This window comes from Coenobita brevimanus, chromosome 85 (assembly GCF_032717465.1).
Source record: "Coenobita brevimanus isolate Jiangsu-jjx chromosome 85, ASM3271746v2, whole genome shotgun sequence".
Lineage (NCBI taxonomy): Eukaryota > Metazoa > Arthropoda > Malacostraca > Decapoda > Coenobitidae > Coenobita > Coenobita brevimanus.
The window spans coordinates 7221322-7239033 of record NC_137038.1 but is presented as its reverse complement, the minus strand read 5'-3'; the positions used below and the strand labels follow the sequence as shown (position 1 = coordinate 7239033).

At 50.2% G+C, this 17712-nt stretch overlaps 1 protein-coding gene across 1 annotated transcript in view; it reads left to right on the top strand.

Annotated features, from left to right (window-relative positions):
- Positions 1 to 14406: 14406 nt before the first annotated feature.
- Positions 14407 to 17712, top strand: part of wdb (serine/threonine-protein phosphatase regulatory subunit widerborst) — a 138374-nt gene continuing 135068 nt past the window's right edge. Inside the window, exons 1-2 of the mRNA XM_080280528.1 lie at positions 14407 to 14428; positions 15031 to 15403. Coding sequence (XP_080136654.1) covers positions 15259 to 15403 — 145 coding nt within the window. The 5' untranslated portion in view covers positions 14407 to 14428; positions 15031 to 15258. The remainder of the gene's footprint in view (positions 14429 to 15030; positions 15404 to 17712) is intronic.

Sequence of the window (17712 nt, the reverse complement as noted above, 5' to 3'; positions counted from 1 at the left end):
ACCCCTCCTGAAGGAGACGGCCTGTAGCCACTCCCGCCTTCATCAGACAGCCTGTAACCGCTCCGAAGGTGCCCCTGGGTCCGCTGGCAGCCACCCACTCTCTCAGGCCACAGCCAATAGCCGGGCCTTGGTGATGGCCTGTAGCCGCGCCCCCAGGAAGCCACGGCCAGTAGCCGGGCCCTGTGGCAGGAGACGGTCTGTAGCCGCTCCGCCGCCTGGAACTGACCCCTGACACAGAGGGAGTCTTGGGCATAGAGGAGTATTGGAGAGGCCCTGTAGTCTCACCCGGCCTCTGCTCCCTACAACTGGCTCTGGAGGAGACCCACTTGACGGACCCTGACGCAGACCGGTGCCGCAGCCCCTTCCTGTCAGCGCCGCCAAGCCCCTGGGACCGCAGCCCTCGGGAACCCCACGCCGCCCCCAGAAGTCACGGGCGGGAACTCCCCACACCTCGATGGCGGAGGTCCTCATCCTCTGTCAGGAGCCTGAACGACCGGTTCAGGCAATTGATAGGCCCCATCGCTGAGGGCCGCACTCCTGTCCCCAGCCCTGAGAATGCGGGACCCTTTGCCACCCACAGCCCTGGACGAGAACGGACGCCCCTGCATGTGATCCCGTGGCCTATAAGTACGGAGGTCCCTGGTGGTGCCCAGCCTCGTCAGTAGCGGAGCTGTGCCGCCCCTCCGCCCGTGCACCTGGCGCCAGATCCAACCGGAGTGACCATAATTGTGCAATGTCAGTGATCAAGCAGTGCCATGGCAGAATAGTGAATTGACCCTCTAGTGGAAGTCAGTGATAATACCAAAGTGTTGGAGAGAAGAATAGATACAGTGAACAGTGTACGGAATAATTCAATAATAATATCAAAGTGGTGGAGTAAGTGATAGTAACTGTTTAAAAGCAAAATACGAGTTGAGGGTAACCAGGTAAATACGCTACTATCAGAAATTATCTCGTAATTACTAAGATCATAATTAAACCCCAGTGCCTTACACAACACTCCAGTGAGAAATAACCTTAACAACTCCACACGCATAGAGACCCTGGACTTCCCTGATTAAGAACGCTCTGCCTCAAGTGCTATTCACTTTGACTCAAAACAGTATCCTGCGAGATACTACTAACCATATCTAGACCTAAGAGTTTATAATCGCCCAGTTTACTTGTGCCTGTAACATTTACTCATCCCCCTGTCTAAGCAATACACGTGTAAGGTTGTTGCCTGGAGTTTTTGTGTCCAGCCTCTCTCTAATTTGTCTAAGCCCCGGTCTCGAAAGAGAGACCCGCTATACGCTAGGCGTTTACGGAACGGGAAGCCGAGCCAAAAAACACCTAGCATCACAAGATGAGTGGATGGGTGATGAGATAAATGGATGGGTGATGAATGGATGGATGAGATAATGGATGGGTGTTGATTGAATGGGTGATTAGATTAATGGATCGGTAATGAGAGGTGAAATGATTGCCGATGAGATGAATGGATAGGTAATGAGAGATGACTGGATGGGTGATGAGAGTTGAACGGTTTGGATGTGGGATGAATGAATGAATAATGAGCTGAATGGATGGGTGATGCGAGATGAATTTCATGAGAGATGAGTGGACGATGAGAATGACAAGGGGAAAGGTGGAACACATTATCAATACTTGAGCACCCTGAGCGACCAACACTGCCAATATATTTACTGTATGGTACTTCGCGCTAGCCAACTTGCCAGTTGAGCTGCACTCTCAGTTACCATTCAAGACCCATGGAATATCGTCGCGAATTTTAAGAATTTGAACGTACTGTGTGGCAGATAGCGTAGAATGTCAGCGTAAAATTTACGAATATATATGAACATTGTGACACTGATCGTAAGAAGAAAATTACCTTAGCCCTGGGAAGTGTGAAATTACTCAGACGCCGAGTATAGTGGACTATTTCCACAGACAATTGTTCATGAACTCCACTGCCGGTACGTTGTGATGTTTCCTTAACTCAGATATTATGTGTTCATAATATGGAAAACTTCATAATTCTCCTTGTCCTTCCTGTGAAACAAAACATCTCAAGATAATTTTCCTCAACTAAAATTTGGTGTTTGCAGCAAGGCAAGAGATATGGAGAGGTTCTATATTCTCCTTTTCGTACCTGAGAAAACAACTAACAGTTACAATAAAGAACAAACTGTGGACCCAGGTAGTTATAGAAAGAGAATACTTGGGTTTTCATGGGGAGAGGTAAGTACGGTACAGTACTGTAGGTGACTGTATTCTCGTCGACCAAACAGGCTCCGTATCATCTTTTCCTTGGTAGTTTGTTTCTGTATGTGGTGTGTTGATATATGTGTGTAAGTTATTTGTCTAATCTGTGTTTATATAGAAAGGATGTGAATGACGTACGAGAACAATACACTGCCATATGCAAAAACAAATTGCCGGGGAAGAAAGAGTAGAAAGCAGTCCTAAAAGAAAATTGTAATGCTAGGTGCAAAAGGCCCGACTCCTCGGTCCTAAACACCTAACGTGTAGCGGGGTCCTCTTTCGAGACCGGAGCTTAGTGCAATGAAAGAGAGGCAGGACACAAAAACTCCAGGCAATAACCTTTTACACGTATATTCCCTCAGTCAGACACAGGACAAAATGCAGATATTACAACACGATAAGTGACATAGAAATAAAACCTTACTTAGGATATTAGTATCTCGCAGGATACCGACTTAACCAATACGGTTGCCAATACAGAAAGTCTAGTGAACAGGTGTACAGGGAACACGGGCGCGCGTGGGAGCGCGGGAGAAGGAGTCCACACAGGGGTGGGGGGGAAGGACTCGTGACGTACTACTAATTCACTCTTAGCACCACCTGATAGAAAAGGGGTTTTGACATTTGATTCTATCTCTCGTTTATATTACGTTAGCTATGGGGAGGGGATGTTGTAGGGAGGGAGGGAATACTGTAGAGGGACACTGGATATTCACTGTGTTTACGGTAATACAGAGGGGACGGATATAACTCACTTTTCTATTATTTTCTAGTAACAAGGGACATAGGTATATTTTCACTACAGAGATTTCCTCAGAGGAAGAGTTCTTACTGGTTTCTTATGAGGGCGTCACTTATGAGTCGGATTCCTCGGGACTCACTCACTGTACTCGTTCTTACTCACTCGCCCGTGATTTCACTCACCCCGACATTGGACATACATTAAGTCAGTGTATCACTGTAACCTGTTTTCGAGGGCAACGTCACAGTTAACATAATTTCCTTCACTAGTCCTGGGGCAATACCACACTTGACATAAATTTACTCGTGTCGTGGGGTCGGCGGGGAGACACGCCGGCGCCTATTCGGCCGGGCTAGGGGCGCCGCCAGGGAAAGGCGTGCCAAGAGGGCACGGGACGGCTCGCAGGGGCGTCTTCTCACGTCCAGGACTTCACGTGGCACAAGGGCCCGTAGTCTCCGGGCTGGGATTAGGGGTGTGGCCCTCAGGGCTGGGGCCAAACAGGTCCAGGAGTCTCTGGCTCCTGTCTCGGCCAGAGGTGGAGGTCCTTCGCCGTCTCTTGGGCGTGGAGAGGTTGCGCCCGGGATGTCCTGGGGAGGGCCCGGAGAGGCTGAGGGCTGCGGTCCCCAGAATCAAGGGGCGCCGTCAGGTGGGGGCTGCGGCACCGTCCTGTGCTAGGGCCCGACAGGTGAGTCTTTTCCAGGGCCGGGCGTAGGGACCGGAGGCCAGGGGAGGCCGTCAGGCCTCGCGGGGTCTCTCTGGTGCTGGGGAGCCGGGCGTCTGTCTCACGCAGGGGCGATGTCGGCACCTCTTTTTGGCCGTAGGGCCTGGCAATAGGTCGTGGCTGTGTGGGGGAGTCAGCGCACCTCTGGTTGCCTCTCCAAAGGCCGTTGGCCTGTCTCTTCTGCAGGAGGGGTGAGCGGCAATCCGCCGTCTCGGGGGCAGCACCTCTAGAGCGGCAATCGGCCGTCTCCTTCGGCTGGAGGATTGAGCGGCAATCGGCCGTCTCAGGGGCAGCACTTCCAGAGCGGCAATCGGCCGTCTCGGCAGAAACACCTTCAGTGCGGCGCTTGGCCGACTGACAAAGGCGAGAGCAGCAATTGGTTGTCTCCAGAGGGGCGCTGTCGGAAACTGAAATCAGTTTCACCCCAGTCTGATTATAGCCCTGCTCCCCGAAGGTAGTGTCCTCCTTCTGCTATGGTGGCGGTGCGACGGTTGAGTGTTATATGGGCGCACGGCCCGGGCTGGTTTATGCCATTGTCGTATTGGGTCCCCTAGTGTGGGTGTGGCTACTCCGTGGGGTCTGGGTAGGGGTTTCTGTGTGTTTCTGGGGACACTGCGCTGTTCCTCTCTCGCTGCGGTTCTGGGGGCACTACACTGTTTCTTTCTCACCGTGTTTCTGGGGGCACTATGTTGTTCTTCTCTCATATCGTCTCCAGGGGCACTGACTTGCAAGCCACGCATTTCAAAAATGACCCAAAGAATCGTAGCCAGATAATGCCGTAAGATCTAGAACGTCAGTATGCCAGGTTTTAGTTCACGTACTAAGCAACTAGGTATAATTGAAAACATCGTGTATTCTAGATCTTCCGTTCCACAGGGTAAACGGAAGTATCTCATCTCTGGTACTACAGTCACCTCATATCATGCTGAGCTTCGCTGGTTTCATTCTCTGTGTAATGCTAGGTGTTTAAGGCTAGACTTCTCGCTCCTAGAACACCTAACGTGTAGCGGGATCCTTTTTCGAGACTGGGGCTTAGGACAAGAGAGAGGCAGGACACAAAAACTTCAGGCAATAACTTTTACACTTGCATTACTTAGTCAGACAAGGGACAACAGCAGATGATACAGCACAATATTTGGTCAATTACAAACTCTTATAACTAGATTCTCAGTATCTCGCAGGATACTACAGGAGTAAGTATGTGGAATAACATTCAAGGCGTAGTGTACCGAATTAGTATAGTCCAGGGTCTCGGTGCACGTGGAGGCGTGAGCGATAGGGCTCACTAGGGGAGGGTGTAAGGCACTGGAATCTAATTGTATTTATGGTAGTATGAGGCGGAGGTTATTGACAGCGCGTTCAACTTATATTTTCTAAGAGCATAGGGTTATTAGTTAATCATCACAATACGGTTCAAGGCTGTTGCGTGTGTGCAGGAGTTTAAGATAAAGCTCACTAGGGGAGGATGTAAGGCACTGTGATCTAATTATATTTATAGTAATATGAAGTGGAGGGTAGTGATAGCGTGTCGATTTATTATTTTCTAAGAGCAAGGGGCATTTGGATAAATTACTAATATGAGTTCCACGGCATGGTCGTCACACTGATTATAACGTGAAGGGAGCCATACATGAGTCTTGTGCACTATCACTTGGGTTTTACATGAGTTATTCACTATTCCGCCCTGTGGTACATTAGGCCATTATTTCCCCGTCACGTAAACACTTGGCCTGGTGCTAGGAAAGTACACTATCACCTTGTCACTGTTACACTGTACTTAGGGCACAATCACTGTCTCACAAGTCACTGGCGGCGGATGCGGCGGGGAGACACACCGGTGACAGTTCTGCCAGGGCAGGGGCACTGCCAGGGGAGGTTGTGCCGAGAGGGCATGGGATGGTGCGCAAGGGCGTTTTTTCTCGTCCGGGGCTGCAGGTGGCGAAAGGGCCCAATTTCTCCGGGCTAGGAACAGGAGTATGGCCCTCAGGACTGGGGCTGAACAATTCCCTGAACCTTGTGGTCAGGTCTCGGCCGGAGGTGGAGGCCTTTCCGCCTGAGGGGCATAGTGAGGTCCTGCCCGGGTGCTCTGGGGAGGGCCTGGAGTTCCCGAGGGTTGCGGCCCCCAGAGCCAGGTGGCGCCGTCAGGGAGGGGCTGCGGCACCGGTCTGTGTCAGGGTCCGTCAGGTGGGTTTTCTCCAGGGCCAGGTGTAAGGAGCAGAGGCCGGGGGAGGCGATAGGGCCTCTCCAGTACTCTCCTACGTCCACTGCGTCGGGGGTCAGGCTACTCGTCTCACGCTGGGGCGGCAGGGCTGCTCTCAACTGCTTCTGGCCATGGCTACTGGCCGTGGCTTCCCAGGGGCGTGACCATAAGGCACCGTGGCCCGGCTACTGGCCGTGGCTTCCCAGGGGCGCGACCATAAGGCACCGTGGCCCGGCTACTGGCTGTGGCCTGAGAGGGGGAATATGAACCAGTGCACCTCGGGACACCTTCAGAGCGGCTACTGGCCGTCTGACGAAGGCGGGAGTGGCTACAGGCCGACTCCTGCAGGAGGGGTGGGGAGCAGCTACAGGCCGATTCGAGGGCAACACCTTCGGAGCAGCTACCGGCCATCTGATGAAGGCGGGAGCGACTACAGGCCATCTCCTTCTGCTGGCATGAGGAGAGGCTACAGGCCGACATGGGAGCAATGCCTTCGGAGTGGCTACCGGCCATCTGATGAAGGTGGGAGCAGCTACAGGCTGACTCCTGCAGGAGGGGTGGGGAACGGCTACAGGCCGACTCGAGGACAACACCTTCGGAACGGCTACCGGCCGTCTGTTGAAGGTGGGAGCAGCTACAGGCCGACTCCTGTAGGAGGGGTGTGGAGCGGCTACAGGCCGACTCGGGGGCAATGCCTTTGGAGCGGCTACAGGCTGACTCAGGGGCAATGCCTTCAGAGCGGCTACAGGCCAACTCGGGGGCAATGCCTTCGGAGTGGCTACCGGCCGTCTGACGAAGGTGGGAGCTGCTAGAGGCCAATTCCTTCAGGAGAGGGTGTGGAGCGGCTACCAGCCGTCTCCTGATTACCCTCAGGTCGGTGTTGGGCCGAATCCTTTACGAGGGGTGGGCGGCTACTGGCCATCCCAAGAGGGAAGACACCTTCAGAGAGGCTACTGGCACACTCCTGTAGAAGACGGGAGTGGCTACAGGCCAACTCCTGAGGGGCGCTGATCGGAGCTGGACGGACAGCTCCACCCTGAGATGGTTTGGTGGAACCTCGCCCGGAAGGTAGTGGAGGATTCCTGCTATGGCGACGGTGGGGCGGCTCCGAGTCATAGGGGCGTACGGCCTGGGCTGGCTTGTGCCGTTGTCACGCCGAGTCTCGGTGTACTGCTGCTGCTCCTTCGTGGGGTCCTTGCGGAGGTGTGGGGGAGTTTCTGGGGGCACTATGCTGAATCCCTGGTGGAGGTGATTGGGCATTCCCGGGGACACTATGCTGTATTTCACTCTAGGTATCTTGTTTATATCTCCTGTCCTCTAGAGAGGCATTATTTATCTCCCATTCACTGGTGACCTTGTTTAATGAGGAAAATGTGTGTGTGTGTGTGTGTGTGTGTGTGTGTGTGTGTGTGTGTGTGTGCGCGCATGCATCATCACATCGATCACTTTATCATCTACAGTTCCCCCTCCCCTCATATCTGCTGGGTTACTGCATCTCCTACGTCTACAAGCACCCAGGCACTCCAAACATCACAATCAAGGTTGACACAATGGGTCTTTCCCTTCACGCACATGCCACAAGCTCCTTAATCGGCAGTATAAACCACCCAGCAAGATGCCATGGACCGAGGAGCAGATTCAGCTTGCTGTCCCATGGATAGGTCACCTCAGTGTCAGGGTGTCATGCTTAATCCACATCGCCTTGTTGGGAAAGAAGTTGACTCCCGGTGCGATATGATGGTGAATGGAGAGACGAACTGGTGAGCGCAGTGATCGAGAGGAGATAACGTAAATGTGCAAAGGAGATGAAAATATGTAAATGTGCTGAGGAAGCGAAAAGTAGAATAACACAATTAGTGTTATGCGGGATGGTTTTAGTCCGACTCCTCGTCCTAAAAACGCCCGCGACTGAGCGGGGTCCTCTTTCCGGACCGGAAATAAAACACTCACAAAGGAACAGGGCATAAAACCTAGGCAGTACACCTTAACACATCTATTGTCTTAATTCAATACACTGTTACGATATAAAAACCAAGAGTCACAGGATATGATGGAGACAGGTTTACAGAGTTAGCTTCTCAATATAATGTATCACACAGCACAGGCAGAGTGGAGTTCTGCAATTATACGTCGATGGTGAGTTGTAATTTCTTTATACCTGTATTATGTCCATAGGCAGAACTAGCATTTAATAGTCTAAATTAGATGCCCCAAGGATAAAGAGGGCCAGGGGTCGAGAGAGTGAATATTACTATAACTTGTCAGAGCTCGAGTCGCGACACTCGGGATAGTTAGTCGCGGAGACACAGTTCACAAACTTTTAGTTTTTCCTCTCGCTCTCACTGTTTTCGTATGTCTCTGTACCCGTGTTTACTAGTCTTTTCTGTTCCGCCCAGGTATTTGTCTCACTGCGTGTCACTTATATTATTCTGGCCCTACTCTTTTACTGTCACTGTTCACTCCCGTCTCTGTGGTTTTTCAAGGCACATGAGATGCGTTAAAGTCATTACTTGCCCTTTTTTCCTGGGCTTAACAGAGGAGGCGCCCGGGCGTGGGAGGGGGCTCTACTGGGGAGACCTCCTGTAGGAGACAGTGCACTACCCGCAGGGGTGTCACTGTCCGGGCCTTCTTCGTCAGGGGGGTGCAGGGAGGCTTTCCCGTCTGGGGGCCTTGACCTGAGAGGCCCTCGTGCTGGAACCTTGTCGGTGGGGTGCAGGGAGACCCTCTGACCTGGGGGCCTCGTCCTGAAGGGCGGCCCTCAGGGCTGGGGCCGAACAGCTGCAGGAGGCAGGCCTGTCCCCTATTCCGGGCAGAGAGCCATGAGGGAGTGGAGCCCAAGCGGCCTGGCTCTGGGGCCCACCGATCTGGTCTGGGAGCCCGGGTGCCGCGGTCGCCTGTAGAGAGGGGCGCCGTCAGGGGCAGACTGCGGCACCTCTTCTATCTGGCATCTGTCAGGAACCGGGACCGACCAGGGGTAGGCGGCAGGATTGACACAGGGCTGCACCACCACTCCGGCAGCACCTCCGGGGAACCACACCTGGAGGAAGAAAGTAAAGGGCATCCCACGCAGCCGAGAGGTGAAAATCCGGCCGTGCAAGGGACCTCCTTCTCCAGGAGGACCCCAGGAATCACGGATGAAGGGCGTACAGTGGCCACTCCTTCCCCCACACGTACAGTGGCCGTTGTGGTGGTGCTGCTCCCGAAGGAGGAAGAGGCAGATTAGGGGCGTACAGTGGCCGCTCCCTCCCCGGCATGTACAGTGGCTGTTAACGCTGGTCTGCCTGCCCAACGGGAAGTAACTGAAGGGCATACAGTGGCTGCTCCTTCCCCGGCACGTACAGTGGCTGTTACTGCGGTGTTACTCCCGTAGAAGGAGGTAGTGGATGAGGAGCATACAGTGGCCGCTCCCTCCCCGACACATACAGTGGCCATTATTGCAGTTCCACTCCTCCTTCCTTTGCCAGTTGGAGTGCGCTCAATAGCTAACACTCCGAGGCCATCTCCAGATGTGGCTGTAACTGAAGGGCGTACAGTGGCCACTCCTTCCCCCACTTGTACAGTGGCCGTTGTGGCGGTGCTACAGGGGGAAACAACTGAGGGGCGTACAGTGGCCACTCCTTCCCCGGCACGTATAGTGGCCGTTACCGCGTTGTTGTCTGGGACTGAATCTGGCTCAGTCCCACCCCGAACCTGGTGAAGGCTGCCCCGCCCGCAGGGTTGTGTCTTTCGCCGGCATAGCTTCTGTCGGACCGGTTGAGTGACAGAGGGACTTAGGATAGTGGAGCACCGGCGCCCTTCTTGCCCCAGGTCTCGGTGATCCGGCTCTCCGTGGTGTCCTCCTGGGGTGGTGGTGAGGGTGGGAGGTGACGGGGTGGTCGGTCCGGTGGCGGCGGGTATTTCAATTAGCAAGGAAAGTACAGTTGTTGGTATTCTGAATGTTCTGATACAAAACTGAGGACTACTATACTGTAGGTACATCAGGTGCGAGAGAATTGCATGAAGTTTTGGCACCCACAAAAACATGGGTGTGAGATTTCGGTGTGGCATGACAATGAAAAGTCAAAAGTAAGATCAGTGGAAACGAGGTTAAGTGAGGAATGTGTGGACTACAGAAAGTTGACCGGTTAAAAATCATGTGATTTGTGAAATATCGTGTGAGGCATGGAAGCTGGATACGAACTGAAGTATATATTTAGGTGGTATGGTTACATCAGGAGAATCAGTGTAAATAGGAGATGGGTACCTGTATAGTTGAGTGAGTTTCAAGGTGGGAGGGAATGTGGTAGCCCAAGATGGGTTACATATGTGGTAAAGGAATATGTAAGAAAGCGAAGATTGGAGGTTGATGAGCTAGGTAACTGACAGGGGATCGAGCTGGTTGGAAGAATTTTGTAGAAGAGCGTATGGCAGGAGTCACCTCTGTTATTGTCTGGTGACATAGGCAGTGTTAATCTCATACACGTGGATAAGGTGGGGTCAGGATTCCCCGGGTTTGAATTGTGAGTGAATGAGTATGGTCTACAGGCATCTTATTGATTAATTCTCTCTATCAGTTTTTTCTACCTCTCCGGACCATACCTCACACCATCGTTGCTTGGGGAAGGGGGGGGGAGTGGATCGGGATGACGATTACTTGGATTTTTTTCGTAAATAACTTGTCAGTAAATGAAATGAGGTAATTTTGTTGTTTTTGTGGCCCTAAGTTGATCTAGATGTGAACCCAGTGGATTGCAGACTGAAACTGCTCTTCTGCAGTCCACCACCGCCTTTCGGGGGATAGGGAGTTGAGGGACATATACTATATATATATATATATATATATATATATATATATATTGCCAGACGCCATAATCCCGCAAGGGGTGGCCATTTGACTCTGAGTTATTTGTTTTACAGGGAGGAGCACTAACCTTCCACCAACCCACTTGTTGACACGTAGGGAGCACGTACGGCTCGGTTATATGGTTACCACCCAGCGTGGTAAATGGTTTCTTGGCTTACAGGAAATCATTTGGCTTGTCACTCAATGTAAAGCCACCTGTAATGGAAAGAAAAGCAAATAAGTGTTATGCTGGTGTTTTTAGGTCGACTTCTCGTCCCAAAAACACTAGCGACTGAAGCGGGGTCCTCTTTCCGGACCGGAAGTAAAGCATCCACAAAGGAACAGGACATAAAAACCAGGCAGTATACCTTAACACATCTATTGCCTTAATTCTAACCGTTACAATAAAACACAGAGTGATATTTGAGATGCAGGAGACAGGGACACAGAGTTAACCTTCAACACCACAAGATACAGTCACGCTTAGTACACAATACATTGCACATACATTGATGTCCTGAATTATATATGTTACTACCCGTATGTCACTTTTAGGCAGGATATACACTTAATCGAAAACAAAGGGAATAAACAAGATTAAAAGTCCGTGGGGGAAATACTACTATAAATAAGACAGGGTGCGGATCGCGACACTTGACACAGTCACTTAGTCGCGGCGACACTTACTGTATACACAGGCTTTTGATTTGCCCGCGCACCCTAGTCTTTGTTCAGTCACAGAAAGTTCTTTTACTGGGGACTCATACAATTACGTTAATGTTCATTCTCTGTCCTGCCGGGCACTGAGTTCTTTTGGACTAATACTGTAGTAACTGTCACTGGTTTTACACTGGTCTTCACTCGGTCACTGTTCACTGTTATTTCCCCTGGTTTGTTCTCGGCACAAGGGGCGTCACTATTTACCTGTATCTCCTGGGTAATGTTCACTCCGTAGCAGGGGCGTGAGGGGAGAACCCTAGGGGGACCCGGACTGCAGAGGGCAATATACTACCCGCAGGGGAGTCACTGCCCGGGTCCCACTCGTCGGTGAGGTGCAGGGAGGCCCTCCTGTCTGGGGGCCTCGACCTGAGAGGTGGCCCTCGAGTCGGAGCCTCGTCGGTGGGGTGCAGGGAGGCCCTCCTGTCTGGGGGCCTCGACCTGAGAGGTGGCCCTCGGGACTGGAGCCGAACAGCTGGTGGAGTCGGGCCTGTCGTCTCTGGCTCCGTGGGGTGAGGGAGCCTGGGTTGCCCTTGTCGGGAGACTATGGGTCTGGCCTGGGGGTCCTGGGACTGCGGGCGCCTATGGGGAGAGGCACCGACAGGGCTGGGCTGCGGCAACTTCTCTGCCGGGTCTTGGGTAGGAACAAGGATCTCCCAGGCATAGGAGGTAGGTCTGGTATCGGGCCTTTTGCCACCACTCTAGCGACACCTCTGGGGCAACGCTCCCGAGTGGTGACGAAGGGCTCCCACAGGGGGAAGAGGCAGGAGAAGGATTCACGTAGCCTGTGTCCTCTCCGGTACGTCCTGAGGCCGGAGCCTTGGGTCGCCTTACCCTGGTACGTACGTTGGCTGTGGCCGTGAGCCTACCCGTCGTACAAGGAGCAACTGAAGGGCATACAGTGGCCGCTCCTTCCCCGCCACGTATAGGGGCTGTCGACGCGGTGTTGCTCCCGTAGTAGGGAAAAGCAGGAGTAGGGGGCACAGGGGCCACACTTTCTCCGGTACGTACTGATGCTATCTTCAAGGGCCTCTCTACCCTGGTACGTGCTTTGACCGGGGCCGTAAACCTACCCGCCTTACAAGGAGCAACTGAAGGGCGTACAGGGGCCGCTCCTTCCCGCCAGGTACAGGGGCCGTCGGCTCTGTGTTGCTCCCGTAGTAGGGAAAAGCTGCACGTACGATAGCCAAGGGCCTCTCTACCCTGGTACGTACTTTGGCCGTAGCCAGGAGCTGATCTTCCCGACGAGGAGCAACTGAAGGGAGTACACTGGCTGCTCCTTCCCCGCCATGTATAGGGGCCATCGGCGCAGTGTTGCTCCCGTAGGATAGAACAGCAGGAGAGGGATGCACAGGGGCAACTCTCTCTCCAGAGTGTACTAAGGCTGCAGCCGAGGGTCTCTCTACCCTGGTACACTCTTTAGGCCGTAGCCTTGGGCCTCCTGCCCTTGAGGGTGTAACAATAGCCGTCAACACGGTGTTACCTGGGACTGAATCTGGTTCAGTCCCACCCCAATTCTGACGATGGTTGTCCTGCCCGCAAGGTAGTTGACTTTCTCCGGTCACCTGGTGTTGGGGCAGTTGCGGGGAACAGGGGCTCAGGACAGTAGTGTCCCGGTGACCCTCTTGACCTGGGTCACTAGCCCCACCGTTGTGTCCTCCTTGGGTGGTGGTGTGGTAGCGGCCCGGTGGTGGGGTGGGGGGTGGCAAGGTGGGAGGTCCGGCGGCGGGCATTTTAATAAGAAGTGACAGGAAAGATGGGAGAAATAGGAAGAGAGGAGGGCAGGCATAGAAAAAGAAAGATAAAGGCTAAGGAAGAAGTAGGCAGCACTACATCAAGTGAGTGGATGATGGTCGCCACCACCTACCACTATCTATCTATCTCTATCTATCTATCTATCTATCTATCTATATATATATATATATATATATATATATATATATATCGGGGCAGCGGAGCCACCCTGCTATATAGGTACCACCATGTGAAGGTGTCCCTCTTTAGCACCTGAACTTACTTGATGTTCGGAAATTGTGCACGCATGACCGGCTAGTGGATTTCCACGTTACAAAATCACTCAGGAACTCCCTTACATGTGCGATTTAACGGTACTGTAATTTACAAATGTCTGTAAATAAATAAAATCGTATATATATATATATATATTTTTTTTTATATATATATATATATATATATATATATATATTTATATATATATATATACTACTGGCGAGGCAAATGGGCTTGAGCGATAAGATGGAGTCATTGGGTAGGGTGCGCACGAAAAGCCTGATAGCGCGATAAATGGAATGCAGGCTGACTTGGTGAGATTACTATATATGAATAGGGTCTTCTGTAGGTTCACCGCTCATAGTAAACTACAAGAGACTAGGCGGTGAAATCATAAGGAAAGTTCGGATGTTAGGGAAGGTGAGCTATGATATCCGAATGAAATACTGAATATATACTCGCAGACTGTAACGACGATTTCTTATTAGCTTGTAAACGTTACTCACTGAATATTAAAATTATCCAGCTCAGATGAAGACACCGCCGTGAAAAACAAGGATGTTTTAAGACATTAGCGAAGGCTGGCTATGTGACGTATTTAATGACGTCACTTGGAAATATGAGGGCGGGTCTTGAGATCATGACACCCGTTTGGCAGTCATTTCTGTTTTCTAGTGCATTTTATTTCATCTAGTGGTCATAGTTAAACATCAATGCTCTTAGCACAGACTGGAGAAAAGTGCATAATGAAAGGGGAATGGGGTGTATGAGATGAGGTTTTGCGTGGAGGGAAGGAGGAGAGGAAAGGGACAAGGGAGTAAGGAGAGGAGTTGGAGGGTAGGAGAGGGGTAGTGGAGGATTGGGGAAGGCCGGGGGGAGTTGGGGGGAACCGGCGGCCATAGTGACGTCACCAGACTTCCTCTCTCGCGCAGCCTCGCACATTCTCACGAAACTCGAGACGAGGATCAGGTTATTTTCAGATATGGATTTGTACGAAATTACCAATAACCCCGGTGTCCGTGGATGAACTAGAGGGATGATTTAGTGGCAGGGAGATCGTGTAATGGTGCTCGAGGTGGTGTGAGGCCCAGACTTGGAGGCCCGAGGAGAAATAGTGGCACCAGGGAGTGTGTTGAGTTGTACCTCTTAGTTGTACCTGTGTGTTGCTCTTCTCACCCTGCCACACCGCCACAACCACCACACAGCACCAGCACTGGGCAAGGTGGTTAGTTCTCCTAGACGCCCAGGTGAGAGGAGGGCACGAGGGTAACTAGCCAGAGGGAGAGGGGCCACAAGAGTGGGTGTGTGGGAGCAGAAGCCAGACTGTTTACACTCCCACCCCACTCCCACCCGGCCCTTACAACTCCCACACAGTCCTCCCCACACTCCCCACCACATAATCCTCACCTCCATAACACATCCACACAACATCCCACACCCACCTAACCCTCCCCAGAGCACCATACCTCCTCACCTCTACTCCATCACTAAGCTAGTGACTGTGGGAACATTTTTCTGTGAACTGAAGTAAACTGCCAGTTGTGAATCATTGTACTTGCTCACCACTCCAGCTCGTTGTTGACCCCTGACTTCAGCCCTTCCCTGGAGTTCAAAGAGGCATCAAGGCTACCAGCATAAACAATTAGACTCGGTTGGTGTGGTAGCATTCCTGTTTTATTTCCCCAGTGTGATGCTGTGGGAGGGGCGCTGTCTGTCTGTTGTGGGTGGGATGATGCGGGTGTGAGGGGTGAGGGGGTGGAAACATACGTGGGGTCGGAGATCAGGACACAGCTGCCAGGATGTCGGGGAGTGGGGGTACCTTCGTGGATCGGATAGACCCATTCGCCAAGCGGTCCCTCAAGAAGAAACCAAAGCGTTCCCAGGGGTCGTCACGCTACCGCACCACAAATGATGTGGAGTTACAGCCGCTGCCACTGCTTAAAGGTAACACTTTAATATATATATATATATATATATATATATATATATATATATATATATATATATATATACATATATATATTTACATATATATTTATATATACATATATATACATTATATTTTTTTCCTATAGGGAATTTTCATTTACAGTACAAGGTGTAGCTTTGTTAACCTCTTCAATCCAGTGGTGTATTTTATATTTAAAGTTTTAAAATCTCCAGACCACAGTATATTTGAAGTAGCATTGGTAGTTAAGCAAGGTAGTTACACAGCCATATTTATGGATCGACTACTGTATTACACATGCTGGAGAGGGATTCCTTCTTAGGTAGGCAGCAACATTCCTGGTGGCCTCAGTGCATGGTTATACAAATGTCTCCCATCTTCTCAGTTCCCTGAAAGGAAGATGGTAGACTGTTGTAGGAGAAGGACATCTATGGTGAACAGTACACTAGGTTATGTTCAGATGAGCCTGGGACTATAATACTAACAACAACAACAGCAGATAAAATTAATAGTCTGATGGAAAGCCACAATATTTATTTATTTATTTATTTATTTTTTCCAAGGTTGGCACTGAAGGCTTTCCCAGGGAATTTGTCTCTTAAGTTATTTATTTATTTATTTTTATTTTTTTAATATGGAGAGGATGGAGGGTGAAAGACTGACGAAGAGAGTGTATGTGAGTGAGGTGGAGGGGGGAAGAGGGAGGGGGAGGCCGAGGATGAGATGGAGGGATGGGGTGGAGAGGTATATGAGAGAGGGGGGTGTGAGTTGGGAGCAGGGGAGTGAAATGGCGGGGGACAGGGCGACTTGGAGGCGATTTGTTTGTGGCCACCCCAAACGGGATTGAGGCGTCTGGCAATAGATAGATAGATAGAATATGGAGGTGGACTGAACTTGCCAATATTCATGCAAGTTACTGTTGGTGAAGAGTTGAACCTCTCCATCATTGTTCTTTGCTGTAACTTCATGTTTTTTTCCAATCATCTCATGTATTCTTTAGTGTTCCTTTTTTAACATGTTTGTCATTGTCTGTTCTCAATCAACATTCACTGCAGTGCCAGGAAAAGGTCCCTGTCTTTCATTTTCTTTACTTTTTAGTTTTTATATGTTCAGGTATTAATATACTGTACTGTTGCCATTGTAAAGACTTGTAACAGAACAGAGTATGTTGTCATGGATGATTAGGTTGCACAGTAAGCAGTTGGTCCTTATAATTCATCTTGCTCTAGTCAGTCAAACTTGATGACTTCCTATCAGCGTGGCTGTCAAAAGCCTAAATGTGTGACACCTTTCCTGATAAGTTTTCCAATGCTTCTAGGTTTTGTCTCAGTTCTTAGTCAGTCATCCTTCTATAATAAACTCTTCAGTCTGATTATTAATATTTTCCCTTAATGCTGCAAGATGATTTTAATCAGTTGGGAGAGACTTTTCCACCCGGAAAGATTAGATTGTTATCCTCTTCTTTATGAGAGGCCTTTCATACTTGAGTAAAATTGGGATAAAATTGCCTAATGGTACCATACTGTATATTTTCTTGGTAAGAGCAATGGTTCAGTTGTATTCAGCTTATGGGAGCATGTTTGAATTGTTTAGATAAGATACAGTCCCCATCCTTGTGAAGTATCCCTCCATTGATAAGAACATTTTTTGGTATCAGAGGGCAAGTTACTCTGAAAATGTTTGGACTTGTGAATTTTGTCCAGAATATCTTGGTCTGAATTTGTTGATGTGAACTTACTGGGGACTAAAACACCAAATATCAGTCAAAAAGGATGCCAGGGTTAGGACTGAAGTATGTGACTGACTGATAGGTTTTGTTTTGTTGGGTTTAGTTTTTATATACAGGTACACCCCAGTTTAATGATGCATTTGGTTAAGTAAAAACCCATTGCTAGGCGGGGTATCATATATTGGGGTAGATTTAACATGTAAAGTATAGGGATGCATTTTTGAACCTTGGGTTACCCCCCCAACTATGTCCTAAACCCACCCAAATGAGTCCCCAAAACAAGTTTGTAGCTCACCTAAACCCCCAGATACCTTTAAAATAAGCTAAACTAAGCCTAAAAGCAGTTTATAACTCACCTAAACCCAAAAATAAAATAACGGTATGAAAATCATCAAAAATAAGTGTGGAAAAAATCAGACTTAGTAAACTGTACCCCAAAAGGACAATGTTCACCCCACCTATGACCAAAACACATTAATATGTCTAAAAACAGTTTATAAAGCAACCTAAATGCAAAATTTAAGTCTAAAATATCATCAAAATTGGTTTTTAAAAAATCTAAACCCATCGTTAAAC